The sequence below is a fragment of the Gasterosteus aculeatus genome, chromosome 17 (assembly GCF_964276395.1).
Source record: "Gasterosteus aculeatus chromosome 17, fGasAcu3.hap1.1, whole genome shotgun sequence".
NCBI lineage: Eukaryota > Metazoa > Chordata > Actinopteri > Perciformes > Gasterosteidae > Gasterosteus > Gasterosteus aculeatus.
This window is the reverse complement of record NC_135705.1, coordinates 281,714-308,628: the sequence shown is the minus strand read 5'-3', so window position 1 is coordinate 308,628 and position 26,915 is coordinate 281,714. Positions and strand designations below refer to the sequence as shown.

The following is a 26,915-nucleotide window of genomic DNA, read 5'->3' as shown; positions in this document are numbered from 1 at the left end:
CGTAAGTGAGACAGTCTGCGGTGGACGCTCGGCTGCAGCGTGTGGTGTTCATCACGTAACGGGGAAATGTACGAGCGCTACAGATGTCTGCAGCGCTCGTACAGGACGTCATGGCGGCTAAACGGGTCTTTGATCTCAGAGAAGTCTCTCCCTATAAAACGTTCATCTAACTGATGTCGCTCCTTCATCAATGAGGAAGAGAGCTGCCCTTTTTTTCCGGAGGAGTGATGAACTGATCCAGCAGCTCAGATGAAGCTGCACCGGAGCAGGTTCAAGATTTTCGATGTGTTGCTGTGGTGATTTAGACAAACCAGCTTTGCGAAACCGAAAAGCCTGAACTAGGTCATCTCATCCTGAAGGTGATCCGGCTAACACAGTTAGCCACGTACGAGGAACAGGGCCCTGCGAACAGAGGGAAAACATAAAAACTTCAGGAAATAAGCAAAGTGGGCTGTGTTTATGATGACAGTATTGTTAATATAATACTATCAATAATAGTGATGGAAGGAACAGGGTTCAGATAGAACCATGATGGGGAAGAAGCTGAATTAGTGAGATTAATGAGATGTGAATTGTTATAGAAGGGCCGTCTAGGTTTATAGCAGTTTATCTAAGGGCTGGTCCAGATTAACCTGAGCCAGCCCTAACTATAAGTGCTATAAAGAGGAAAGTCTTTACCTTCAATGAGCTGACTGTGTCTGCCCCCCCGGAAGTGGAAGCTGGTTCCACAAAAGTGGATCAGAGCCTCACAAGTAAAAAACATCTTCTTGTGGAGCAGCATGATGAAGATCAATGAAGCCTGATCACTGACATCATTGATTAGAGGAGGTTTAATAAAACAACATAACTAATAAGTACAACCAATAAGAGTATTAATAAGTACCCACACCAATTGATAAGGAACAGAACCAATAGGAGTACCAGTATGGATACCCATCACTACGACCTATACTGAAGATCTGAAAACAACCTGGAGCTCAACGCCCTGAAGACAGTGGAGATGGTTGTGGATTTCAGGAGGAACAGAGCCCCACCCTCCCCCATCACCCCGTGTGACTCCCCCGTCACTATTGTGGATTCCTTCCGTTTCCTGGGCTCCATCATCACCCAGGACCTCAAGTGGGAGCTGAACATCAGCTCCATCACCAAGAAGGCTCAGCAGAGGTTGTTCTTCCTGAGGCAGCTGAAGAAATTCAACCTGCCAAAGACGATGATGGTGCACTTCTACACGGCCATCATGGAGTCCGTCCTCTGCTCCTCCATCACCGTCTGGTACGCTGCAGCCACAGCCAAGGACAAGGGCAGGCTGCAGCGTGTCCTCCGCTCTGCAGAGAGGGTGATCGGCTGCAATCTGCCGTCCCTGCAGGACTTGTTCGCTTCCAGGTCTCTGAAGCAGCTAAAAAGATGGTAGCCGACCCCTCTCACCCCGGACAAAACCTGTTAGTGCCCGTTCCATCTGGCAGGAGGCTGAGGTCCATCAGGACTAAGACCTCCCGCCACACCAACAGTTTCTTCCCGTCGGCAGTCGGGCTCATCAACAGAGCCGGTCCCCCACTGACTGACTATAACATCCCACCGGTCACTCCCCTTCACACTGCACATGTCACTTTACTGTCATTTCTCACTCGTCACTTTGTCACTTGTTCACTAGTGCACTTTATTTTTTAAATATCTTTAACTTTATTAAAGTCAAATTCCTTGTATGTATGACATATTTTGGCAATAAATGTTTCCTGATTCCTAATTTCTGAAACGTCTCATGTCTCCTCCTTCTCCTCTTGATGACCTTCTTCAGGGGCGGAGGAGAAGATCCTGGAGAGCTTCAGGAAGTACCACAGTCCCGATGCGCTGGACTTCCAGCTGCAGGCCATGATCCAGGCGGCCGGGAAGCTGGTTTTGATTGACAAGCTGCTGCCCAAACTGCTGGCAGGTGGACACAAGGTGCTGGTCTTCTCCCAGATGGTCCGCTGCTTGGACATCATGGAGGACTACCTGATCCAGAGGAGGTGAGCTCCGGCGGGAAGGAGACCATCGTAACGATGGACCTTAATAACGGCTCCTTCTCTGCAGGTACACCTACGAGCGCATTGACGGTCGCGTGAGGGGGAACCTGCGCCAGGCCGCCATTGACCGCTTCTGCAAGCCGGACTCTGACCGCTTCGTCTTCCTGCTGTGTACCCGGGCCGGAGGGCTGGGCATCAACCTCACAGCCGCCGACACATGCATCATCTTCGACTCGGACTGGAACCCCCAGAACGACCTGCAGGTCAGAACGACCCAACGATGTATATTATATATACATATGTATATAATATTGTATTTCAGACCTGTCAAGGGTCAAAACGAGTTTAGTAAAAGCTCAGTTGATCATATTAAGATGAGAATTACTGCATTTAACAGTTTATTCCAAATTAGTAACATAAGAAAATATTTTACACAAATAATTAATTATGAAACTGCAGCTGCTTACAGATGTTTCACAGAGATTTCAGGATGAAGAATCACAGACTTCAGTTACCCCCCAGTGCATTGTGGGGACTCTTCCTGGTGATATTAATGGTACGTTTCCTCCCTTCAGGCTCAGGCGCGGTGTCACCGGATTGGTCAAAGCAAAGCCGTGAAGGTCTACAGACTGATCACCAGGAACTCCTACGAGAGGGAGATGTTTGACAAGGCCAGCCTGAAGCTGGGCCTGGACAAGGCCGTCCTCCAGGACATAAACCGCAAGGGAAGCCTCAACGGGGTGAGCAGAACCAGGAGAACCAGGAGGACCAGGATGGCCAGGAGGACTCTCCTCCAAAGCTAACCGCTGTGTCTCCTTCAGGTGCAGCAGCTCTCCAAACTTGAGGTGGAGGACCTTCTGAAGAAAGGAGCTTACGGAGCGCTGATGGACGAGGAGGACGAGGGGTCCAAGTTCTGCGAGGAGGACATCGATCAGATCCTTCAGAGACGAACCCAGACCATCACCATCCAGACGGAGGGGAAAGGGTCTACGTTCGCCAAGGTACGAGTCCTGAAACAGAACTGAGACCCGGAGACACAGTCTCCTATCTGAGAAGGTTGTCGTGACTTTCAACATCTTTCTTCTGTCGTGTCCTCAGGCCAGTTTCATCTCATCTGGCAACAGGACCGACATTTCTCTGGACGACCCCAACTTCTGGCAGAAATGGGCCAAGATTGCTGAGGTGGAGCTAGACTCCAAGTCTGAAAAGGTAAGAGAGGAAGGAGGAACCAGAAGAGTAAAGGAGACACAAACAAATTACAAGAGGAGAGGGCGAAAGGAGACAAAGAAAGAGGAGCCAAGGACAGAAACCAGAAGGAATAAATAGAATTCAACATAAAGATGGAGGAGAGAAGTGTCCTTCGCTCTTCTCCTCCTTCTTGTTATATAATGTACTATAGAAAATTATAGATACAATTGTACTTAACATTATATATTGCGTTATACTATACCCACACATACAATTCTAAAGAACCCCTCCCATCGTCACCTCATAAGTTTGCAGTTTGGTATATTTAGCATTAAATATAACATTCTATACCCCCCCCCCCCCTTCCTGCAGGAGTCCCTGGTGATTGACACCCCTCGCGTGAGGAAGCAGACCCGCCACTACAACTCCTTCGAGGACGACGAGTTGATGGAGTTCTCCGAGCTGGATAGCGACTCCGAGGACCGGCCGTGTCGGACCCGTCGCCTGGGGGAGCGCAGCCGCCGGTACCTGAGGGCCGAGTGCTTCAGGGTGGAGAAGAACCTGCTCATCTTTGGGTACGGAGACACACACACACACACACACACACACACAAACACACTCAAACACTTCTTCCTGTCATCCCGATGTCCCGTGTGTTTCCAGGTGGGGGCGCTGGAAGGACATTATGAACCACGGGCGCTTTAAGTGGCACCTGACAGAGAGAGACATGGAGGCGATCTGCAGGTAAGAAGGCGGAGTTCCTTAGACCAGGGGAGACATTTGTCTGTCCCTGGTGTGAAGGATCGATGTGGTTTGTGATTCAGGGCTCTGCTGGTTTACTGCCTGAGACACTACAAAGGAGATGACAAGATCAAGAGCTTCATCTGGGACCTGATCACACCCACCAAGGAGGGCGAGGACCAGGACCTGCTCAACCACTCCGGTGATGGTCTCCCTGCTACTGCGGTTGACGTAGCATCGTAATCGTAGCATCGTTAGCGTAGCATCGTTAGCATAGCATCGTTAGCGCTGCATGTTTCCCATAGCATGGTTAACCTAGCATTGTTAACGTGGCATCGTTAAGGTAGCAAGGTAAAGATAGCATTGTTAAGATAGCATGGCTAGCATAGCATGGTTCCATAGTGGATCATTGTAAATGTGAAAAAAACCTAATTGATTGGTACGGGAAACACTGTGTATGCCTTGGAATTCACTTTGTTAGTTTCGTGTATACACCAAGATTTCTCAGTTTTTGGTCATGGAAATTTAGTTTGAAGTCATGGAAAAGTCATCCATTGGTCAAAATGTGTATGAACCCTGATGCTGTGTTGTATTATGTAGTTTACTTTTCTATTTATGAGTTTGTCTTTTGGGCTGCAGGCTTATCGGCTCTGGTGCCTCGCGGTCGGAAGGGGAAGAAGATGAAGAACCAGCTAAACGTTCCTGAGGCGAAGAACGCGGACTGGCTGGTCCACTGTAACCCGGATGTGTTGCTGCAGGATGAGAGCTACAAAAAGCACCTGAAACAGCACTGCAACAAGTCAGTAGACACGACACAAACTGTGGGAAGTCCTCTGCTACCATGTAGACCAGGGCCGCCCACACCTTTTCAGCTCAAAAGTCATGTCGATCTACCCACACATAAAATGCCATATATCTAATGATGTGTTATATGTAAAGTGAGTATACCTTACATTTATCATATATGCTGGCATACCATTAGAATTGGAACTATATACTAGCCAGTTTCAACCATTGAAAGTTGACTTTCCAGTGTCTCTGTTTGTGACAATTAACAATTACTTTTACCGTTATCACTTCAAACCGCATCTGTGCGTCAGCACGTGATCGTCAGTGCTGCAGAAGCATCCGTCCCCTTCTGCTCGCTGACATTTGTTAGGAAGCAGCGATCGCTAATTAGCACCGCTAACCTCTGTTTACTTCCGCGGTCGATGGTCGTGGTGACCCGTGTGTCCGAAAATATAATATAATACAATATATATTTTTGAATGGCAGGCGATCTACCTGATGTAGAATAAACCCCCCCATCGCTGTCTGTTCTTAGGGTGCTTCTGAGGGTGAGGATGCTATACTACCTGAAGGTGGAGGTGTTGGGTGAAGCTGCCAATCAAGCTCTGGATGGAATACCTGCCAGGTAAAGTCTTGTGACGACACCTTGCTCGATGGATGATGCTTCTTCTGATGGGACATATTAACTGTGTGTGTGTGTGTGTGTGTGTGTGTGTGTGTGTGTGTAGTAAACTGGAGGTGTCTCTACCAGACATCGACTACATAGAGATCCCAGCTGCTTGGTGGGATACTGAAGCTGACAAGTCTCTCCTCATTGGAGTCCACAAACACGGTGAGGTTATTATTTCATCTGTGCCGCGTGAGTGTGTGTGATGGTTTGTGTGTGTGTGTTAATGTGTGCGTCGCTCACCAGGCTACGAGAGATACAACGCCATGCGAGCCGATCCTGAGATGTGTTTCCTGGAGAGAGTTGGGATGCCAGACGTCACAGCTCTGACTGCTGAGCAGGGAGGAGGAGAGGGGGGGGCGGAGCTAGCAGACAGGTGGAGAACACGCACACACACGTGTAGCTCTCGTGCTGCATGGAGAGAAACATGAGTATAAATATGATACTTGTGTATATTTCTACGTATGTATGTTCACATATTTCCATGGTGAGAAACCACTGTGCAAACTTTGCGTTGTTTTTGTCAGCGTGAACAAAGCTGAGGAGGTGAAGGAGGAGGCAGAGAGTAAAGCAGGAGGAGGAGAGGAGGAGAGCAGCAAGGTGAGGATGTCTAACAGCCTTTATTCCCTATCAGAATCCTTTCTAATAATAAGAATCATTACTATATTAGAAATAATAATGTGTTGAGCTAACGATTAATATAATAATGATAGACCTGCAGTCTCAGTAACAACTTGTATCGCAACAATCCTGAAACTATATTTGACATGAAACCCAATTACAAGACTAATGTGACTTTGGCAAATTATATGTGAACACTATCTAGAGATTACAAATAAGTGTGTGTGTGTGTGTGTGTGTGTGTGTGGGGAGGAAGTCATCCATAACTAAATAGTGTTTGGGTATCTTGTTGAGATTTAATCGCTCTCAGCTAAACAAGTCTGATGTTCTTTGTTCAACAGGAAGAAGAAACTTGCTCCAGCACCGACACCTCAGACAAACCAGACAGTACCGGTCCAGGTGAGACAACCAGAACCGTCCACATTGTTTAAACATTTCATTTTTATCTCTCTACTCCTTGGGTTAAAAGTGAGAATATTATGGTGTTTTTAAATCAAGATAAATAAACAATTATTTTTAATAGATTAAAAAAATTAACAAATTAATCGCACATTTTGAAATTCATTAATCTTGATTAATGGCGATTAATGAATGTTGTTGTGATTTTTACAATGTTGTTTTTAATGAATGTTAATTTTTTTTAAATCTGAAAAGTAATGAGTAATCAATTTTGAAAGTGTGTATTTTAGACCATGCAGTTGTTAATGTTTTTTTAAACACAAAACTACACACATTTGATCATCTCGGAGACAGAATCCCACCGGCTGGAACTTGTTGAGCATGTTGAACTACGACTCTTCCTGATGTCCTCGTCACTTTGCTCTCAACTCGCCGTCATTTAGCGGCTTCGTTCAAAGTGACAACAATGTCCTCACATTAAGCAGGACATTTTCAAACCATTGTCTTTTAGGGACACAGTGGTGGTCCTCTGCAGACTGCAGAGTGTGTTGAGCTGGAAGTAGCCTAGCAGCTAGCTTAGCATAGCGGTTTGTTTAGTCCGTTTGTCACCCACCCCTTCTGTTTGACACGTGGAGTAATTCCTCAGCTCACTTCTCTGCTGAATGTCGCGTCTCGGTTTGTTTTACTTCCAATGCAAAAAGCTCCGTCTCGATGTAACTGACTGCAGCGGCCGCTTCGTTTCCGCTTCTACTTCCGGGACAACGAACGTTAACTACGTTAAAATATTTTGTTGCATTAATTTGGCCACATTAATCACATAGATTAATGGGTTTATGTTGACAGCCTTAATTATTTTGTTATGAACAACTTAAATCGCTCACAACCTGGATGAAGGGGCGGTCAGGTATGAAAGCCTTATTTTTGTTTTTTTAAATCATTTTTAATTCCTTTTGGTCCTAAAACTCTGATTCAAGACAAAACTATGACATATACATTTAAATATAAACCAAAAGTAAGTTGGACATTCAAAGTCTCTCTCTCATATATGAAATGACAAACAGCTAGTCTCCATATATATATGAGATTAAATCAGTGAAAACATCACTAAAACATGTGACAATGACAATGTGCAATAACCACTGTGGTATGTGCGCATATACATATATTTGTTTAGTACTTAGTCCTGTGAATTTCCCCACTGTGAGACTAATAAAGGAATATCTTATTCCAAACCTGTCCTCATATATATATATATATATATTAAATCAGAGGTCTTCAACAGGGGGTCCGCGACCCCCAAGGGGTCTGCGAAGGTACTGCAGGGGGTCGCAAAATCTTTGGTTGATAAGACAATTTTTTAAAACAATTTTTTCCCCACAAATATAAATGTCTTCAGAATCAGAATTTTATTTATGGTCTTTAAATACACATTAACGTGAATCCAACATATTGAAGCGAACGGATAAATTGATGGAGAAGACGTTATCTGTTAGTCCGCAACACACACATTCATCTTCCCTCAGCAGCTCTCAAGCTGGGCACCGGTTCCCTCACTGCTCCTTTCATGCTGACACGACCAGCCAATCAGATCGCCTTTATGCTCACGTCTAAGAGCGTGAAGCTCAAAAATAAAAGATGGCGGACCAAACTCTGTAGAATAGGGGGTCCCTGCTCCACCTCGCCATCAGTTTAGGGGACCTTGGCTTGAAAAACGTTGAAGACCTCTGTATTAAATGATTCTATATAACTATAGATTATATACCTGCAGCCTCCCTGGACGTGATGTTCTTTTCTCCTTGGCTCTTAACAGACTTGCAGATGTCAGCTGACCTCAGCGCCCATGTCGGAGCTCTGGTCACCACGACAACGGTTGGTACCGGCGTGGCGTCCCTTCACGTGGTCCAGGCCCGGCCCCTTTGGCCCACCGGCCCCGCCCTCACAGCCCGTCTGCGGCGCCTGATCACCGCCTACCAACGCTTCACAATGCGCCGCGAGCCGCCGCTCCGCCAGGAGTTCCTGCTCCACGATGGCCTGGTGGGCGTGGGGATAGGAGGGGGCGGAAACGGCCACGGGCACCCCGCCGCGGGGCCCATGGCGTGGCAGCTGGACGAGGAGATGAGGAGGGGCTCCGTGGTCGCCACTGAACCGGACCCCCTGTTTCTGGAGTGGCAGAGGAGGTAAGGAGTCAGACCACACAGAGGGTTAAACAGCAACCCTTCAGGGCTTTTATTCTGGAGGAGCTGCTTTGACCTATTGAGCAGCTCCTTCAGAATAAAAGTTAAACAAAGGAACGTAATCTTGGAGGATGTTTAAGTCCTGGTTTATAACTTCAGGTCCCAAAATACTGGAGCGGCATAACAAAGTGGAATCGTTTATTGGGACGTAATTTACCTTTTCGTCATTGTATGATCAGTAAAGAAGTTATTAGTTCATCCCTTCATCTCACAGATTTCACAGTGGGAGCAGTGAGGGAAGAAGGATAAACGTTTAAATGTTTCTTAAAAAATGCCTTTGAAACAAACCTTCATAATGAAATACTTAAATAGTTTTAATGCTGGTTCCTTTGAAGCAATGCTTATTATTTTAAATAATTATAGTTGTGTAAAGGAGCATCTTGTTTGATATATGATTAGGACAGTTTGTAAAATAATGTTATTATTGAAAAGAAAAGAAGGATATTAAATATTAAATCAGGGGTGCAAACTTTTCGGCGAAATTCGCCGTTTTTGTTTCAAAATACGTCATTTGTGTGATTCCTGTAGATCTGCAATAAAAATATATTTTTTGGGGGGGGGGTTCGGTCCGGTCCTCCAAGTAATCTGTGAACGCAAGCTGTCATGAATATTTTTTTCAAGCTTGTTCGTTTGGCTAACTCGTGTCATCATGTCATCTTGGGGTCCATAGCTGCCTCGATGGCGTAATAGACAGGAGTGACGTTGGTACGCTGCAAGAACGTCAGTCTTTCTAACGTAGGCGAACGTTGGCTGACAGACGCTTCGCACATCACATCAACCATTTTTGCTGGTTACAATAACTGTTATCGGATAGTACAGTGTCTATTTCTCGGGAACTTTTAAAAAATCTAAGTGAGAAAACGACGAAAAATGTACCAACCTTACCTTCACATTAAAAAATCCTAAAATAAATAATGGTAAATCAACGATCAAAGGCGTACTCTGATATCAATGTAATGTTAGCGAATGAGGGGTGAGAAGCCCCCTCCCTCCCTCTTGCTAATATTTATTCTGTTCGTCCAAAGCGAAATCTATTCTTGAGGTTCCAAAGCAATTTGTCTTTGAATGGGAGTAGTCGATCGAGTGATCTTATGTCCCGTCGTTTGAAGCAAACCTTTTAGCTCTGGCAGTGGTCTCCCATTATTTATTTATAACGTCACTGGAATGGAAGTCCATTTTCCAGGCTCTTGCACGCCCCCTTTATTGAGGCAGAGGTTCTTTGTGTGCTTTTTCACTTTGTCACCTTTTTCAGGCCTGATGAGTTTGCACCCCTGCAATAAATAGATGTTAAAAAAAATGAAAATAAATGTATTTATTTAAATACTAATAAATAATAGTTATTATTGAACTACTATTCCAAACACACCTCATGAATCTGTTGTTTGGATCATCACGTCTTTGTCTTCTGTCTTGTTTGAGGTGGACCCGTCGAGAACAAGCCGACTTCTACCGCACCGTGTCATCCTACGGCGTCGCGTACGACTCGGAGAGGAAGTCCTTCGACTGGTCCCAGTTCAGAGCTCTGGCCCGACTGGAGAGGAAGACGGACGAGAGCCTGGAGAGATACTTCAACTCCTTTGTCAACATGTGCAGGACGGCCTGCAAGCTGCCCCCCAGGAAGGAAGAAGGTACCAGCTAGAAAGATTAGCTCCTCTAGCACGGGAGAGGGTCCTTGATGATCCCTTTAGTAGCTTCTTTAGCATAAGAGAGGGTCCTTGATGATCCCTTTAGTAGCTTCTTTAGCATAAGAGAGGGTCCTTGATGATCCCTTTAGTAGCTTCTTTAGCATAAGAGAGGGTCCTTGATGATCCCTTTAGTAGCTTCTTTAGCATAAGAGAGGGTCCTTGATGATCCCTTTAGTAGCTTCTTTAGCATAAGAGAGGGTCCTTGATGATCCCTTTAGTAGCTTCTTTAGCATAAGAGAGGGTCCTTGATGATCCCTTTAGTAGCTTCTTTAGCATAAGAGAGGGTCCTTGATGATCCCTGTAGTAGCTCCTTTAGCATAAGAGAGGGTCCTTGATGATCCCTTTAGTAGCTTCTTTAGCATAAGAGAGGGTCCTTGATGATCCCTGTAGTAGCTCCTTTAGCATAAGAGAGGGTCCTTGATGATCCCTTTAGTAGCTTCTTTAGCATAAAAGAGGGTCCTTGATGATCCCTGTAGTAGCTCCTTTAGCATAAGAGAGGGTCCTTGATGATCCCTTTAGTAGCTTCTTTAGCATAAGAGAGGGTCCTTGATGATCCCTGTAGTAGCTCCTTTAGCATAAGAGAGGGTCCTTGATGATCCCTTTAGTAGCTTCTTTAGCATAAGAGAGGGTCCTTGATGATCCCTGTAGTAGCTCCTTTAGCATAAGAGAGGGTCCTTGATGATCCCTTTAGTAGCTTCTTTAGCATAAGAGAGGGTCCTTGATGATCCCTTTAGTAGCTTCTTTAGCATAAGAGAGGGTCCTTGATGATCCCTGTAGTAGCTCCTTTAGCATAAGAGAGGGTCCTTGATGATCCCTGTAGTAGCTCCTTTAGCATAAGAGAGGGTCCTTGATGATCCCTGTAGTAGCTCCTTTAGCATAAGAGAGGGTCCTTGATGATCCCTTTAGTAGCTTCTTTAGCATAAGAGAGGGTCCTTGATGATCCCTGTAGTAGCTCCTTTAGCATAAGAGAGGGTCCTTGATGATCCCTTTAGTAGCTTCTTTAGCATAAGAGAGGGTCCTTGATGATCCCTGTAGTAGCTCCTTTAGCATAAGAGAGGGTCCTTGATGATCCCTGTAGTAGCTCCTTTAGCATAAGAGAGGGTCCTTGATGATCCCTTTAGTAGCTTCTTTAGCATAAGAGAGGGTCCTTGATGATCCCTGTAGTAGCTCCTTTAGCATAAGAGAGGGTCCTTGATGATCCCTTTAGTAGCTTCTTTAGCATAAGAGAGGGTCCTTGATGATCCCTGTAGTAGCTCCTTTAGCATAGGAGAGGAGCATTGATGATCCCTTTGGTAGCTCCTTTAGCATAGGAGAGGAGCATTGATGATCCCCTTAGTAGCTCCTTTAGCATAGGAGAGGAGCTTAAATGCTTCCTTCAGTAGCTCCTTTAGCATAGGAGAGGAGCATTGATGGTCCCTTTGGTAGCTCCTTTAGCATAGGAGAGGAGCATTGATGATCCCCGTAGTAGCTCCTTTAGCATAGGAGAGGAGCTTAAATGCTTCCTTCAGTAGCTCCTTTAGCATAGGAGAGGAGCATTGATGATCCCCGTAGTAGCTCCTTTAGCATAGGAGAGGAGCTTAAATGCTTCCTTCAGTAGCTCCTTTAGCATAGGAGAGGAGCATTGATGGTCCCTTTGGTAGCTCCTTTAGCATAGGAGAGGAGCATTGATGATCCCCGTAGTAGCTCCTTTAGCATAGGAGAGGAGCTTAAATGCTTCCTTCAGTAGCTCCTTTAGCATAGGAGAGGAGCATTGATGATCCGTTGGCTGCAGTCCAATGTCCCCAGGATTCGAATTACATTGGTGTGGTTGACCCCCCCCATCCAGGGTTGGTGGATCCTGCCGTGCTGGTGGAGCCGCTCACTGAAGAGCGAGCAGCAAGGACTCTTTATCGCATCGAGCTGCTTCGAAAGATCAGAGAGCAGGTGGGTTCCGATCATCTGCTACATCTGCTGATGGAGGCAAATTGTCTTTTCTGAATGGAGATCAACCCCTTAAACATAGAAGGTTCCATATCTCCTCACAATGATCTTCTCTCCCGTTATTCCTTTACAGCGAAACACCTGCTTGTTGTTTCTACATTCACAGCTTGACTTAACTGGATGGATCCTATAGACATCCCCCAAAGCATGATGGGAGCCGCCTCAAATCAATTCATCCTCAATAAAAAGAGCAGGTTTTGTCTGTATTATCAGGCCGCAGATGAACAAGGACTCATATATTTATTCATATTCACATGCTGGCTTGGTGATGAAGAGGCAAATGCGTGGGTCTCATTTATTTATGAGCTTTAGCTCCAGCAGGGGACCCTAAACCTCCCTTTCCCAGACAACATCTGCTCTGACTGGGGGATCCAAGGCGTTCCCAGTGTGGAGATGTTATCCCTCCACCTAGTCCTGGGTCTTCCCCGAGGTGCCACTGGGCATCCTTACCAGATGCCCGAGCGGCTCTACTCAGAGCTTCTCCCCCGTATCTCTAAAGGAGACGGCAGCCACTCTTTTCCCAAAGACATCACATCAAGTGCAATGACCCTCGCAGCTCCCTCCTCACGTTAACAGCGACTGTCTGGTCTCAAACCCCTGGTTCCTGCAGTCATCTGCTGCCCCCCGAAGCCAAACCCTGCTTTCCCCTCTGATCCGTCTGAAATTCTCACTCTGCTACTCGGTGACCTTAACATACGAGTCGACTCCACAACCTCTGCAGAACTGCTGGACATCTTTAAATACTTCAACATGTCGACTTTCCCACTAGCAGGCCACTCACTCCATCCTTCAGTTGAATCACTGAAACGGACCTCTCCTCCATGGTCTCTGATCCCCGCTTCCTTAGCCAATACCTGGTCACGACCTCACTCTCTCCTCTCATAAACTCCTTACTGCTCTCTGGTCTCGTACCCCACGCTGAAGCTCGCTACGGTCACCCCCCTGGTCTCGACACTCGTTTACATAGAATATTCTTTGGATTTGTGTGTATTTGTCTTCAGACGGCACCTTGACTGCAAACACTAACTAACTAACTGTAGCACTTAAACTGTACTTGTAATGGTTCTTATCTACAGCAAGTTGTAAATTGGCTTATTTGAGGAAATGGCACTTTCTTGTTTCTTGTTCTTCTGAGTTTGTTTCCTTATGGCTGAAACGCACTGATTGTAAGTCGCTTTGGATAAAAGTGGCAGATAAATGACGTGATGTAATGTATACAGTGTGTATATATATATATATATATATATATATATATATATAGCTGGATCAAATTGTGTGAAAACCCGGTTCACACACTGATTCTGACAGAACCTTTCAGTTCATGGTTTCTGTCTCAAAGCCTCACCTTGCCAGAGCAGCCTGGAGGTTAAAGGTCACAGGAACGTGCTGTATATTCGAGAGGATTCTTCCTTTAATTGGATGTTCATTCTTATTACATCCCCCCTCTCTTTCCTCAGGTTCTACGTCACCCGTTGCTATCGGCCCGCCTCCAGTTGTGCCGGCCCTCCCTCTACCTGCCGGTCTGGTGGGAGTCCGGTAAACACGACCGCGACCTCCTCATCGGGGCGGCGCGCCACGGCCTGAGCCGCACCGACTTCTACATCCTGAACGACCCCCAGCTGAGCTTCCTGGAGGCCCACAGGAACTACGTCAGGGGCCACCCTTCTCAGCTCCATCCTCAGAGTCACCACCACCATCCAGGCCTGGGGACCCATCCCAGCATCTCGGCCTCGTCCCCCTCGTCCCATCCCCACTGCTGCTTGTATGATTCCCCTCAGCCTCCTGAGTACCCCCACCACCAGCGGCCAGGGCCTCTAGCAACTCCTTCTCCCTCCTCCTCCCACCCCCACCTCCACCCCTTACCACTGGACGGCCACAGCTCCGCCTCGCCCGTGCTGGGCTTGGTGGCTGGGTCCCGGGGGGACTTCCTGGACTGTCCCACTTTGGATGAGAGCCTGGAGCACGACGCCATGACTGCAGACGCCCTGCACGGGGGCAAAGCCTCCAAAGATCCCCTCAATGGCTTCCCCTTCAACTCCGCCGCAGGAGGTCAGAGTATGCTCAACTCCTACGGGGTTGGGGGGGCAGACCTGGACTCTAAACTGAGGAGTGATGTCCTGGTGGGGGAGCAGGGCTCGTCAGAGGAAACTGGTCTAATGGCCCCGTTGGTGGAGCTGGACCGCTTACAGGTACTCAAATTCGTTCCAGGACAGTTGTGAGATGATATGAGATATTTGACCTCCCTCTTCCCTGCCGGCAGGCCCCCTGGGACGGGACGGACCACTCCAGTCCGGCCCACCACATGTTCAACGACTCTGACCCCATCCTGGGTCCCTCCACTCTACAGGCTGGCTTCCTGGAGGAGGAGGACGAGGAAGCTCAGGGGGGAGACCGAGGAGGGGAGGAAGGCGGGACTCTGGAGGAGTGTTTGGGCCTTCCACCCTCGTCCTCCCCCTCACACCCCTCTGCAGGAGACCCAGTGGAGCCACTGTCCTCCAGTTACATGCTCTTCAAGGTATATCCCTTCATCTATATGTGTGTGTGTGTGTGTGTGTGTGTGTGTGTGTGTATATGTGTATGTATATATATATATATATATATACACACATAAATCCAATGAATCATTATCAAAATAAATAGTTGCAGGCCGATGTAAATCTATGTTGACCTATGACCTTCCTGCTTTCTTATCTTAGGATATCGGTGTCAGCGAGGAACCCAGCGTAGATCAAACCGAACTGTCGGAGCCCCTCCCACCCCCCTACGTGTCCCCCCCACCTCTCTCTCTGTCTGACATCACCGCCCAGGATCCTCGGGATAGGCTGCCCCACGCCGATGTCACGGAGGGCCTGGCCAGTCCCGTAGAGGACGGAGGAGGCCGGGAAGGAGGCGCTGGGTTCCAGTTTGACAACAAGGAGGTGGAACTGAGAGCCCTATCGAGGAGGAGCAGCGAGGAGCAGAAGACGGAGCAACAAGACCTCAGTCTGGGGGGAGAGGAGTGTGATGCGGGCCGAGGTACGTTTAAGAGCTCCACACGCTGCTGGTACAGTGCAACTATCACATCAGATCAAACTGCTTACTTACACACTGAGAGCGGACACGTGCGCGCACACACACGGGCACGTGCACGCTCACACACGGACACGTGCACGCACACACACGGACACGTGCACGCACACCGGTGGACACACAGAGCGCGTCCGCAACAACCCCCCCTCCCGTCGAACAGCCCTCCACCCGAGTATTAAAGCGCTGTTCCCTCGTGGTGTTCGTCTTTAAGCGACATTGAGCTGCAGACACGTGACTCCATTTCCTCACGCGAAAGTTTGATTCTTTTCCTCTTTATTTTTCGCTTTACGCTGCAAAGCCTTAACTAAATATAGAAATAATAAATTCTATCACACAGTCGGTAAACGATATGCTCTCGTGCCTCATGCAGCTCTTCTGTGTTGCATCTGCTGCAATCATGACGTCAATGAATCGAGACACACAAGGAGCATCAATCCAACATAAATACTTTTCAATATTAAATAGACCATAGATGGCGGCGCGTGAACAACGCGAGGCTCAGCGTCTCTCCAGATTGTGGACTTCAGGAAGAAAACTGGCACACACATCCCCATCCCTATCAACGGGACGGAGGTTGAGCGTGTCGCCAGCTTCAAGTTCCTGGGTGTCCACATTTCTGAGGACCTCTCTTGGACCCTCAACACCTCATCCCTGGTAAAGAAAGCACACCAGCGTCTCTTCTTCCTGAGGAGACTGAAGAAGGCCCATCTGTCTCCTCAGATTCTAGAGAATTTCTACCGCTGTACCATAGAGAGCATCCTTACAGACTGCATCTCCGTATGGTACGGCAGCTGCTCTGTCGCGGACCGTAAATCACTGCAGAGGGTGGTGAAAACTGCCCAACGCATCACCGGTTCCTCACTCCCCACCATCGAGGCGTCCAGAGCAAGAGATGTCTGGAGGGCGCAGCTCTCACCCAGCCACAGACTGTTTGCCCTCCTCCCCTCTGGGAGGCGCTACAGGGTGCTCCGTTCCCGGACCAGCAGGTTCAGGAACAGCTTCATCCCTGCGGCTGTCACTCTACTGAACTCTGCCCCCCCTGAACTCTGAACTCTGCCCCCCACACACACCTCTCCCTCAGTGACTGTACTCCCCCCCTCCACCCTGGCTTGACTGCCACACCCTCCTCCAGCCACTGAACATTTGCACTGTTATTGTACATCCATTTCTTACTGTACACATCTATTTATTCACTTATTACACTATTTAATATGATCTTGAATGATCATTGTTCATTCTGAACACAGTCACATCGCCATTTATTAGATGGCGCGCAACCAAAATAATTTAGTTTTTTCATTGTAAATCTTTCCCCCTAAAATATTTTTAAAAGATGGCAAGTAAGTTGTTTACGGTACATAAATGATGGAAACGGTTCTGACATCATTTGTCTTGGTCTCATATTTTTACATCATTTTAACAGGTGTGTGTAGACTTTAGATCCACTGTGTAAACACCATCCACAGAAACCTGTGGGGAGAGAAAAGAAAGAGCAAAGTCAGTAACGCTGCATTATGATGGCAATGATGATGATGATGATGATAGTGATAGCATTTAGCTCCTTGTTTGTCCTCACAGGAGCAGACCAGCTTTTGGTAGTCTTGAGTCCAAACATGGAAGTACCTGAGATGGACGGAGTGGTTCCGGAGCCTGGAGTTCGAGACCAGGATGAGGACGACCTTCAGGGGAGCTTTGACCCGTCTGGTCACAAAGAGGAGTCACGGCGGCACTGCGGCCTTGCCTGTCCCGGGTCCATCGAGGAGCCTGGAGAGGACGTTGACGGTTTACTTCTGTACCAGACTGAGGAGGAGACTTTGGGGAACGCTCTGGACGCAGAGACGCTGCTGGGGAACGCAGCTGGAGAAGATTGTCCAGAGGAGGGCGCAGATCTAGCAGATCAGGTGGATGAGATCTCCGAGGGGCAGGTGGATGGGGTTTCTCTTATGGAGATTCCAGAGGAACAACTAGATGGGAAACCCATTGAGATGGTGCTACACAGCATTTATTCTGAGTATGCATCGCCCTCCTGCTCTACTAGTTCTGTCTCACCAACCACAGCAGCATCAAAGTCAAAGAACGGAACTGGACTCAAAGGTGAAGAGTCCACGGATCAGGAAAACTATGACGAGGGTGCAGCTGTAGACATGGACTGTAAGAATAGAGTCCTGACCTTCTCCCTCGATCCGGACCACAAAGGCGGTCTGCTGGCACAAGAGGAAGTCAAAATGGCCTCCGGTGTTCCTGCGGACGGAGCTGACGCAAAGCCATCCGTTCTGAAGTTTACTCTGATACCAGTTGGAGGTGGTGAGAAGAAACCACAGGATCTGGAGCTGCCAGTAAAGATGGAGGAGACCCACACGGAGAAGGCGGTGGATGTCTACCCAGATAGCTCTGAGTTCAAACATGGAAAGTTCCTCTCCTACCCAGTAAAGTCGGAAAAGTTGGTGGCCAAGGCTGAGCATCTCCATTACCCCGTCAAACCGGAAACCCCGGAGACCAAAGCTGAGGATCTGAGACCCCCCGTGGCGGCTGAGAATTCGTACCGTAAACCTGAAGTCCTTCAGTATGCGGCCGACACGGAAGGTGCCAACGTCAAACCCGAAGCAAAGCCAATAGTTCTTAGGTTTTCTCCTTATCCGGACGGGGCGAAGCTGAAGACAGAGTTGGAGCCGGAGGATTTAAAGTTAACGGCCTTTTCTGACACCGCTGTTGTCAAGCTCGAAGCCAAGCCAGAAGGTCTGGAGCTCTCCGGCTACCCAGAGAGCTCTGAGATGAAACCGAGCGCCAAGCCGGAGGACCTGGACTTCTCTTCTTTCCCTCAGATCAAAACTGAGAGCAAGCGAGAGCTGCTGGAGGCAGACAGCACGGTGCTGACCCCAAAGCTGGAGCAGGTGGACGGGCTAGTGGGCTCCTCGGAGAGCGTGGTAGAGAGAGGCCAGGTGAAGGAGGAGAGGCCGGCTACACCAGGTGAGAACCAGGTGGTGGTCGATTTATGGAGTTAACTGGTTAACGTCTCCATTTATCAATATATTAATCTATTTATGAATTTATTTATTAAGTACAGTGTCCCAATATAATACAAACAGTAGATACTTTATACTATAAATATGGAACAAACGTATTTGATGTGAAAGCCGCTAGTGTTCACAACACACTAATAAATACGTCCTGTAGATCTGAAGAACATCTGGACACAAGCTCCCAGAAGGCAAATGATATGAAACATTCAGATGGATTATCATATTTCAGAAGCAATCAATCTAATAGAATGATCAGAAACAATATATTTATTCAATCAATCAAATTTCAGTAATCAATAAATCCATTGTTCTAATTGGTTTAATTGATTTCCTGTTGATTGAGTAATTTCTCATTCTGTGGTTTTAATAATTTACTGCAGAACACCAGAAGAAGTGTGATGATGTTTGTATTCTTACAATTGAGTTATGTTGACATATCCTCTTCATTTTCTTCCTCCTCCTCCTCCTCCTCTTCCCCCTCCCCCTCCCCCCAGTGGTAGAAGGGTACCCTGGCAGCCCCAGGTTTGCTGCTCCTGTCTCCATGTGTGATCTCCCTGAGGGCCTCCATGACTCCAGGGAGCCAACCATCGCCCAGCTGTTGCAGGAGAAAGCTCTGTACTCCTTCTCCGAGTGGCCCAAGGTAGCAAGGAGACATCTCAGTACCTGTGAAGACTTTGTAGGAGGGGCCAGAAATGTTTCTTTTCTGGACTACAAAAAGTACCTAGTGTTTGCTGGTGATGTTCTCCACATGTCCTCTTCTGATTGACTGAAACTCGTCTCACATTGTGTGCCCTGTAGGACCGGGTCATCATCAACCGCCTGGACAGCATCTGCCACGCCATCCTGAAGGGGAAGTGGCCTTCGTCCAGCGAGCAGTACGACTCGCCCGGCTCCCTTGTCTCCAACTCCTGCCTAGCCAACAGTTTAGCCCAGCAGCACCATCAGCACCACCAGCCGCACCGAGCCGGCTTCCTCTCCACCTCGGCGCCCGGCCAACCCCGAATCCAGCAGACCAACCAGGGTCTTGGGTTCTCCATCAGCCCGCCTCTCACCAGACTACCAAAGGTGAGAACATCCTTGTGACCGACCCGATGAGTGAGCTAACATCTTTTGTTCTTCACATCTACGCATTCTCCATCCATCCACCTGTATCTCCACCGTCTCGTGCCTCGGTCCACAATAATATAATATAATACTAATCGCATTTTCTAATGCTTCAGGGGGGGTAGTACTCTGTCTGCTTGTGCCCTACGTCTGTTGGTCAGAGCGCCCGACGCGCGCATACACGAACATGCTCTGCAACTGCATTAATTATTCATTCCAGAGCTTTTCTATATATAATGGTAGAGGAAACACTGCTTATAGTTCTTTTAGTGCTAATTGTGGTAATAGTTGAATGATGCAGATAGTTATAGTAACGCTAATACTTCTAATATTGGTAGTTATTGTAATAGTTCCAAAAGCTCTAATGTGCTAATTGTTGTCAGAGGGATAATAGTCCTAATGGTTTTAAGAATTCTAATGTTGCTAATTGTTGTCATAGTGCAAATAGTTCTAATTAAATGCCACTTCAAATTATAAATACTTTCTTCTACTACTTTGATTTGTCATGTAAATGTGCAGCAGTCTGTATGAAATGTAATAATACTAGATATTATTATATTAATTATAGAATGCTCTCCAAAGTGTCTCATCACTTCAATTTCTGCTTCTTCTGTCAATTAAAGTAAAAGTAACTGCACATAATAATTTATCATGAAAACATTTTGCTGTATCAGCTTCACTAAATAATTACAGTTCATATAAATAATACCTAATATTAGCAATACGAGTTGTATTCGGGCAGCTTCTACTTCGCATTGCTTTGTTGCTTCTCTGTAAAGTTCTGTCTCTGTTCTGAATATTACAGATGTTATCAGACTTAGGAATTCAATTCAATTTAGTTTGTATAACCCAAATCACAAATAGACAAGTTTACCTCAGGGGCAACCATCACATAGATCTGTGGGGAGGGAAAGAACAAAGTTGTGTTCGTTTGTGACGACAGTAATAATAAATGTGATCAATATTTACAATGCTGATAGCAGCAGCAGGTGTCAGCAGGGCCACGGCAGGAGGCAGGAACAGGGTCTAGATAGAACTACTTGAAGACAGAAGAGGTTTCTGACATTCCATTTGTAGAGTAGAGACCAGACCAGCAGAGATCAGCTTCCAGAGAGCATCAATAGATACATCTGTGGACGTTGTACCCGATCAGATCAACCACTCTTAGACCAGACCAGCAGAGATCAGCTTCCAGAGAGCATCAATAGATATATCTGTGGACGTTGTACCCGATCAGATCAACCACTCTTAGACCAGACCAGCAGAGATCAGCTTCCAGAGAGCATCAATAGATACATCTGTGGACGTTGTACCCGATCAGATCAACCACTCTTAGACCAGACCAGCAGAGATCAGCTTCCAGAGAGCATCAATAGATACATCTGTGGACGTTGTACCCGATCAGATCAACCACTGTTAGCTTCCAGAGAGCTAACAGATCTGGTTGAGAAGTGCTGGAGTGTTGTGTCTCAGTCCATATGTATGTCTAACAGAGCCCTCATCTCTCCCCCATCCCTGTCCCCCCCTCGCCCACCCTGTCCACTCTACCAGTACATGTCGCGGGGCGGTGCTTGTGGGCGCGGACCTTGGCGCCTCACCTCCTTGCCTCTTTTGCAGGAGCGACTTGTGGCGCCTCCTTACCTAGGTCGGCGGTCCTTTGACTATGAGGCTGCCGCCAAGGTTTTATCCGGGAAGACAGTGGCGTCGTGCCACACGGCCGTCTCCACGAGCTCCAGCACCCCGGTGGTGGCCCCACCCTCCCATCACAGCGCCGCCATGCTGATTAATGGCTGGCAGGAGACGGCCATCGATCTCACCAAATCATCTGGAGACACGAGAGGCGGGTCAGGGGACGGCGCAGCAGCGCCGGGACTCGGCCACCAGCTTCCACCGCCCCCCCCTATCACCGCCCCGCTTCCAGGCTCTGTGGGCATGGACATGGCCGGGATCTTGCAAGCGGGACTCATCCACCCGGTAACCGGGCAGATAGTTAACGGGGGCCTGAGGGGAGATGACTCCCTGAGGAGGAGGAGAGGGAGGAGGAGAAACGTGGAGGCGCTGTACTCTGAGTTCACCAAGAGCAGGGGACTGCACCTCCCGGAGTCACAGGTCGGTAGGGGGCGGAGTCGGGTAACCGCTAAATCTTTTCCCTGATTCGTTAAACACCTCCTCTGGTTTTTTGTCTTTCCCGCTGCAGGGCCTGGTGGAGCTGGTCAGCCACTCCTCTGTTAGTTCCTCCACCTCCTCGCCATCCCCCTCCCCTTCAGAGAGACCTACGGCCCCCCCCACTCCATCCGCCTCCTCCACACCCACCCGCACACAGACTCCTCCCCAGCCAGAGATTGTGGCCATCGACCGAGAGGCAGCCAGCAAAGGACTGATGGAGTGGTTGAGACAGAACCCGGGATACAGCATGGAGCTGCCCACGTTCTCCCACGTGAGTCACGTGATCGGAAAGCAACTAGTTGTATGTGCCACTAGTTCCATGAGCAACTTGTTTTAATGGAGGTAAACTGTCTTCCACAGGCTGGAGCCGGGCTGCTGCATGGCTTCGTGGAGCGTCCTAAGCAGAGGAGGCATCGCTGCAAAGACCCGACTAAGCTGGACATCAACTCCCTGACGGGGGAGGAGAGAGTTCCTGTGGTCCACCGAGGCACCGGACGCCGGGTACAGCATATTAATATCTATTGGTATTCCTACCTTATTAATACCCCTGACGAAGACATGTGACATATTGCCACTCCCTGTGCGGCAGCTCGGCGGTGCGATGGCCCCCGCCATAAAGGAGCTGTCCCGGTGGCTGGATGCTAACTCTGAATACTACGTGGCTCCGGACTGGGCCGAGGTGGTCAAACACTCTGTGAGTTATCACCACTTCATTCAGAGGTCTTATGGCGCATTTCCACCTAGCGGTACGGTACGGGTCGGGTCGGTACTCTTTTATTTGTGTCTCCACTGCTAAAAGTTGAGAATGGTACCAAAAATTCGTACCGTACCGTACCACTTTTTGGGTTCCCTTCCGTTGGGGCACCTGGCACAGTTGTTTGGTACTAAAGGGCGGAGCTAGACTCACTGCAGAGCGTTGATTGGTTGAAAGAGTGTCGTCATTTGCGCGTGCCGCAAGGGGAAAGACAACACACGTAACACGCCTGCAGCATGTAGCCTTTGCTCAAACAAAGAGTGTCGTCTCCTTGTGACAAACGGCCACATATGGAGAAGCAGGAACAGGATCGGCTGTCCGTCCTCCGTTGTTGTTTGCGGGTTAGCTTTTCAGCGATCGAATGACGTCAATCTACTTTCCGTCATACACCACGCCTATCAAGTAAGGGTACTGTTTGCGGTGGAAACGCTCGCCAAATCATGGTTAACAGACCCGACCCGTACCGTACCGACCCGCTCGGTGGAAACGCGCCATTAGATGTCAAGGCCACGGCACTCGTATTTTTGTTGATATGAAACCTCCAATGGATCAGCTGATCATCATTTGCGGTTTGCTTATTTTAGAAATGTGACAGTTGCCCTTCAGTCAGTGACCCTTGACCTCTCCTCCTTCCGCAGGGTTTCCTCCCTGAGGGAAAGTTCTGTCGGATCCTGACGGAACCGGTCAACAGAGACCCAGGTTCACGCCGTCGTGGGCGTCGCCCCCGCAGCGAGATGCCTAAACCTCTCCTGTCTGACTCCGCCTCCTCCACTGGCCACGGCCCCCCGCTCTTCATGAATGGAGGGTTGATCAACAGCATGGACTCCCTGGTCGCCATGCAGAACCTCCGCGGTAGCATCCAAGGGATTCCCATCGCCGGAATCATGGCGGCTGGGTTCCCTCACGGTTTCTCTAGCACCGTCCAAGGGGGCGGAGTCTCTGCAGAGGACGCCAAGAACGGGCTGAGCATGTTACCCATGATGCTGCACGGCATCCCTCACCCGCATGGTGCCGGCATTCAACAGCACGCATTGTTTAGCGTCGGGGCGATGATGGCGAACGCGCCTCCTCACCCCAGCTCATCATCATCCTCCTCCTCCTCAGCCTCAAAGGTCACCACGACGACCGCCCCGTCCACGTCCGAGGCCGCCAGCCCGTCCTCCACCACTTCGGGAGACCGGGAAGGCGCCGCTTCCGCCGGTTCTGCAGGAGGTGAGAAGGAAAAAGGAGCTGTCATCACCTCCACTAGCAGGTCCCATCTTGGCGCCGCCCACCTGGGGGCCGGCAGCCACCTGACCTTTAACCCCTTCCTGATCCCCGGCATGTCCCACGGCCTACTGTACCCCCACATGTTCCTCCCCCACGGCGGCATCATGGCGCTGCCCGCCATGCCCCCCAGCGCTGTGGACCCAGGGAGCCCCAAGAGGAGGAGGAAGAGAGGGCGGGAGGAGGTGGAGAGGGAAGCGGAGAAGGCAGCGGCTATGGGAAAGGTGGAGGAGAGAGAAAGTACAGTTAAGGCTCACGCCAGCCTCCAGCCAGCCTCCTCCTCGCCTCCCTCCGCCCCCCCGACCTGCACCCCGGAACCAGGCCCGCCTCCACCCGAAGATCCCCAGGAGCCGGACTCCCATGAGGCTCCTGAGGGAGCAGCAGAGGAGAGAGAGGAGAGACTGGAGGAGCAGAAACTGGTGGACGGAGAGGAGGCGTAGAAGAGGCGACTCCTCCACCTCCTGCTACAGTGTAAAGTTTGTGCCGTGTCTGTCAGTCGATGTCTATGTAAAGACTTTTATTATGACGCTGACTAAGAATAACGATGATGATTATATTCAACTTGGCTCTGTTTATATACCAAGACCCCCCCTCCCCCTCCCCCCCCCCTCCCCTCCTTGTATACAAAACCAGTGTAAGAAACCATCTTCTGTGCCCCCCCGCCCTCCTCCTGCATCCAGAGACTTTCCTGCCGCCTTGACTGGGGGGCGGCCTTGGTAACCGATCATCTCAATCAGAGGCTGGGTTGTCGTGGTAACGAGGAGCTGGAGGGAATCAGCAGCATTATGTGAGGAATCACTCATCTTCATCATGTGACCCTTTGGTTAGTTTGTACTCTTTCTGGAGGTTTTTAGTGATGAGGTAGAGCCCCCCCTTTCCCATATTGATTATGACTTGATGATCAATGCCGTTGCTGCTATGCCTTCTCGTGGACAGAAGCTCAGACAATGATACTAATCCAGATTTGTAGCAGCAGAGAACAATCATGACGTCATCAGTTCCATCAGTTAACTGGTTCTTCACTCTGAGAAGTCTTCTGGGCTCACGGGGGAGGAGGAGGACGGGGGGGGTAGGTAGAGGAAATGGGAGAGTAAAGGGTTCTTTCCTTTCAGATGCTCTCCACTTGGTTCCTTCGGTAAGATTTTAAAGATTCTAAATGTTTGCGTTTTCTTTCTTCTGCCTTTTCTGTTTCTCCGTTGGTGACATCATACTTGACAGGGGGATTGTGGGTAATGTACATTAAAGGATGTCAAACTGTTTCCGTTGACAACCTCGGATTCACTTTAGTTTGTTTTCAGACAACAAAACATCATTTTTGCACAAAGTTTGTGTGTGTGTATAAATATGTGTGTGTGTCTGTGTGTATTTGTGTCTCTGTGTGTATGTACGTGCGTGTGTGTGTGTGTGTGTGTGTGTGTACATCCTGTGTATCTTTAAATTCTAATCTTAATTCGTTGCCTTGTCACAAGTTTGTGACTCTAATTTATTACACTTTTTTCTTTTTGCCAAACATTTACCAAATATTCTTTGAGTCTGGTTTTTATCTTCATGATGTAATATTCAAAGTAAAAAGCCTTATTTAGACTTTGTAGTCTGTGTAGTTTGTGTTTATCCTCCAGTAGAACGACACTCGTCTCAAAGCACAAAGCAGTTTATGACCAGTGCCTCTAACAGTAATAACCAGTAAGACTGTGTGATGTCATCACGTCTATGAGGTCATCACTCACTGGGAGGTCCCACATGAAACCTGAATAATCTTTGGAATTATTTAGTTATTTAATCTGAATATATTAGATATTCATCTTCACTACGGAAACATTAACCTTCAATGGAAGCAGAACAATAAGAACATTTTTATTGTATGTTCATTACAAGAACGAACCCTCAGAGCTGAGGAGCCCTTTAATAAAACGGTAAGAATCTTTTTGGAGGCTCAGGAGTCCACCGTTGATTCAGTGACATCACTTCCTATTTCTACGCGCATGCTTTTCTCTAAATGTAGTGAAGCCGTCTCCGACGTCAAAATGATTTCATTACGATTTTCGCGGTGAGTCCATCCCATAATATTCTGTGAACCAGCTGTTCCAAACAATTATTGTCACATTTGAAACATTCACAGCTTCCATATAAAGTAACAGAGTACGAAGGCTCATAGAGATCGACACTAGTGACCTTTGACCTCCTGCCAACTCTTCACCCGTCTGGAGGTCGTAGAACTGGTTTCACAGAACCTGAAATAACCCTAAAACCTGGCACATGATTCTAAGGACAATAAGGACATATCACAGAGAGGAGGACGTGACTCCTCCCACTTTGTGCCTGTCAAACCAGTTCCACGCAGGAGGAGGATGATGGTGATGATAACGAGCGCCCCCCCCCCCCCCCCCCTCCCTCCCTCCCATTCTGTGTGGGTCCGTATCTTCGGGTTCTTCTCTGTAACTTTAGCTCTGTGTTCCCTTGTGAGTCTCCACATGTCGGATCTTTTATGGTTCAATAAAAGATGACTTTCAGCCTCCTCTTGTTATGTCACTCATTCAGCGCCGCTCTGATCGATACTTTATTGATCCCTCAAGAGGGACATTTTGGTATCACAGCAGCACGTACAGGGAAGAAAATAGAATAAAAAGATACACATTATATACAATATAATAAGAGAGAAATATTAAATTAAATTAAATAAACTAAAACTGAAACAAGAATAACCTTCCAAAACAATAGTCAATAATAATAATTAGTAAAAGGAGAAGAGGAAGAGCAGCAGCATCACAGCAGTACAGGGTTATTATTGTCATTATTTAGCCAGGGATGATTTATTGTAAAGTGTTATTGCACTGGGCAGGAATGACCTCCTGTATCGGTCCTTGTGACAGCGGAGCTGAAGGAGTCTGATGGAGAACGTGCTCCGCTGTCCCTGCAGCAGGTGGTCAGGATGATCCAACATGGATAACAGTTTCTTCAGTGACCTCCCCTCCAACACCTTATCCAGGCTGTCCTGTTTGCAGCCAATGATGGAGCCGGCCTTCTTAACACGTTCGTTAAGTCTGTTGGTGTCACCAGCTCCAATGCTGCTCCCCCAGCAGACCACGGCAAGTACAAAGCACCGGCCACAACAGACTGATGGAACATCTCCATCATCTTGCTGCACACATGGAAGGATCGAAGCTTCCTCAGGAAAAGAAGTCGACTCATCCCCTTCCTGTAGACGGCGTTGATGTTGGTCTTCCAGTTC

General features: G+C 48.2%; 1 protein-coding gene across 1 annotated transcript in view; it reads left to right on the top strand.

The window, feature by feature from the left end:
* Positions 1–26,199, top strand: part of chd6 (chromodomain helicase DNA binding protein 6) — a 46,699-nt gene extending 20,500 nt beyond the window's left edge. The window contains exons 18-45 of the mRNA XM_078092594.1: positions 1,796–2,006; positions 2,071–2,266; positions 2,579–2,743; positions 2,825–3,004; positions 3,102–3,212; positions 3,564–3,766; positions 3,855–3,935; positions 4,016–4,134; positions 4,572–4,731; positions 5,257–5,346; positions 5,450–5,553; positions 5,635–5,764; positions 5,916–5,988; positions 6,351–6,408; positions 8,219–8,585; positions 10,062–10,270; positions 12,153–12,250; positions 13,765–14,496; positions 14,568–14,822; positions 15,004–15,322; positions 16,955–18,343; positions 18,891–19,036; positions 19,195–19,461; positions 21,052–21,609; positions 21,698–21,937; positions 22,027–22,167; positions 22,256–22,360; positions 23,059–26,199. Of these exons, the coding sequence (XP_077948720.1) occupies positions 1,796–2,006; positions 2,071–2,266; positions 2,579–2,743; positions 2,825–3,004; positions 3,102–3,212; positions 3,564–3,766; positions 3,855–3,935; positions 4,016–4,134; positions 4,572–4,731; positions 5,257–5,346; positions 5,450–5,553; positions 5,635–5,764; positions 5,916–5,988; positions 6,351–6,408; positions 8,219–8,585; positions 10,062–10,270; positions 12,153–12,250; positions 13,765–14,496; positions 14,568–14,822; positions 15,004–15,322; positions 16,955–18,343; positions 18,891–19,036; positions 19,195–19,461; positions 21,052–21,609; positions 21,698–21,937; positions 22,027–22,167; positions 22,256–22,360; positions 23,059–24,126 (7,775 nt within the window). The 3' untranslated portion in view covers positions 24,127–26,199. The remainder of the gene's footprint in view (positions 1–1,795; positions 2,007–2,070; positions 2,267–2,578; positions 2,744–2,824; positions 3,005–3,101; positions 3,213–3,563; positions 3,767–3,854; positions 3,936–4,015; positions 4,135–4,571; positions 4,732–5,256; positions 5,347–5,449; positions 5,554–5,634; positions 5,765–5,915; positions 5,989–6,350; positions 6,409–8,218; positions 8,586–10,061; positions 10,271–12,152; positions 12,251–13,764; positions 14,497–14,567; positions 14,823–15,003; positions 15,323–16,954; positions 18,344–18,890; positions 19,037–19,194; positions 19,462–21,051; positions 21,610–21,697; positions 21,938–22,026; positions 22,168–22,255; positions 22,361–23,058) is intronic.
* Positions 26,200–26,915: the final 716 nt, after the last annotated feature.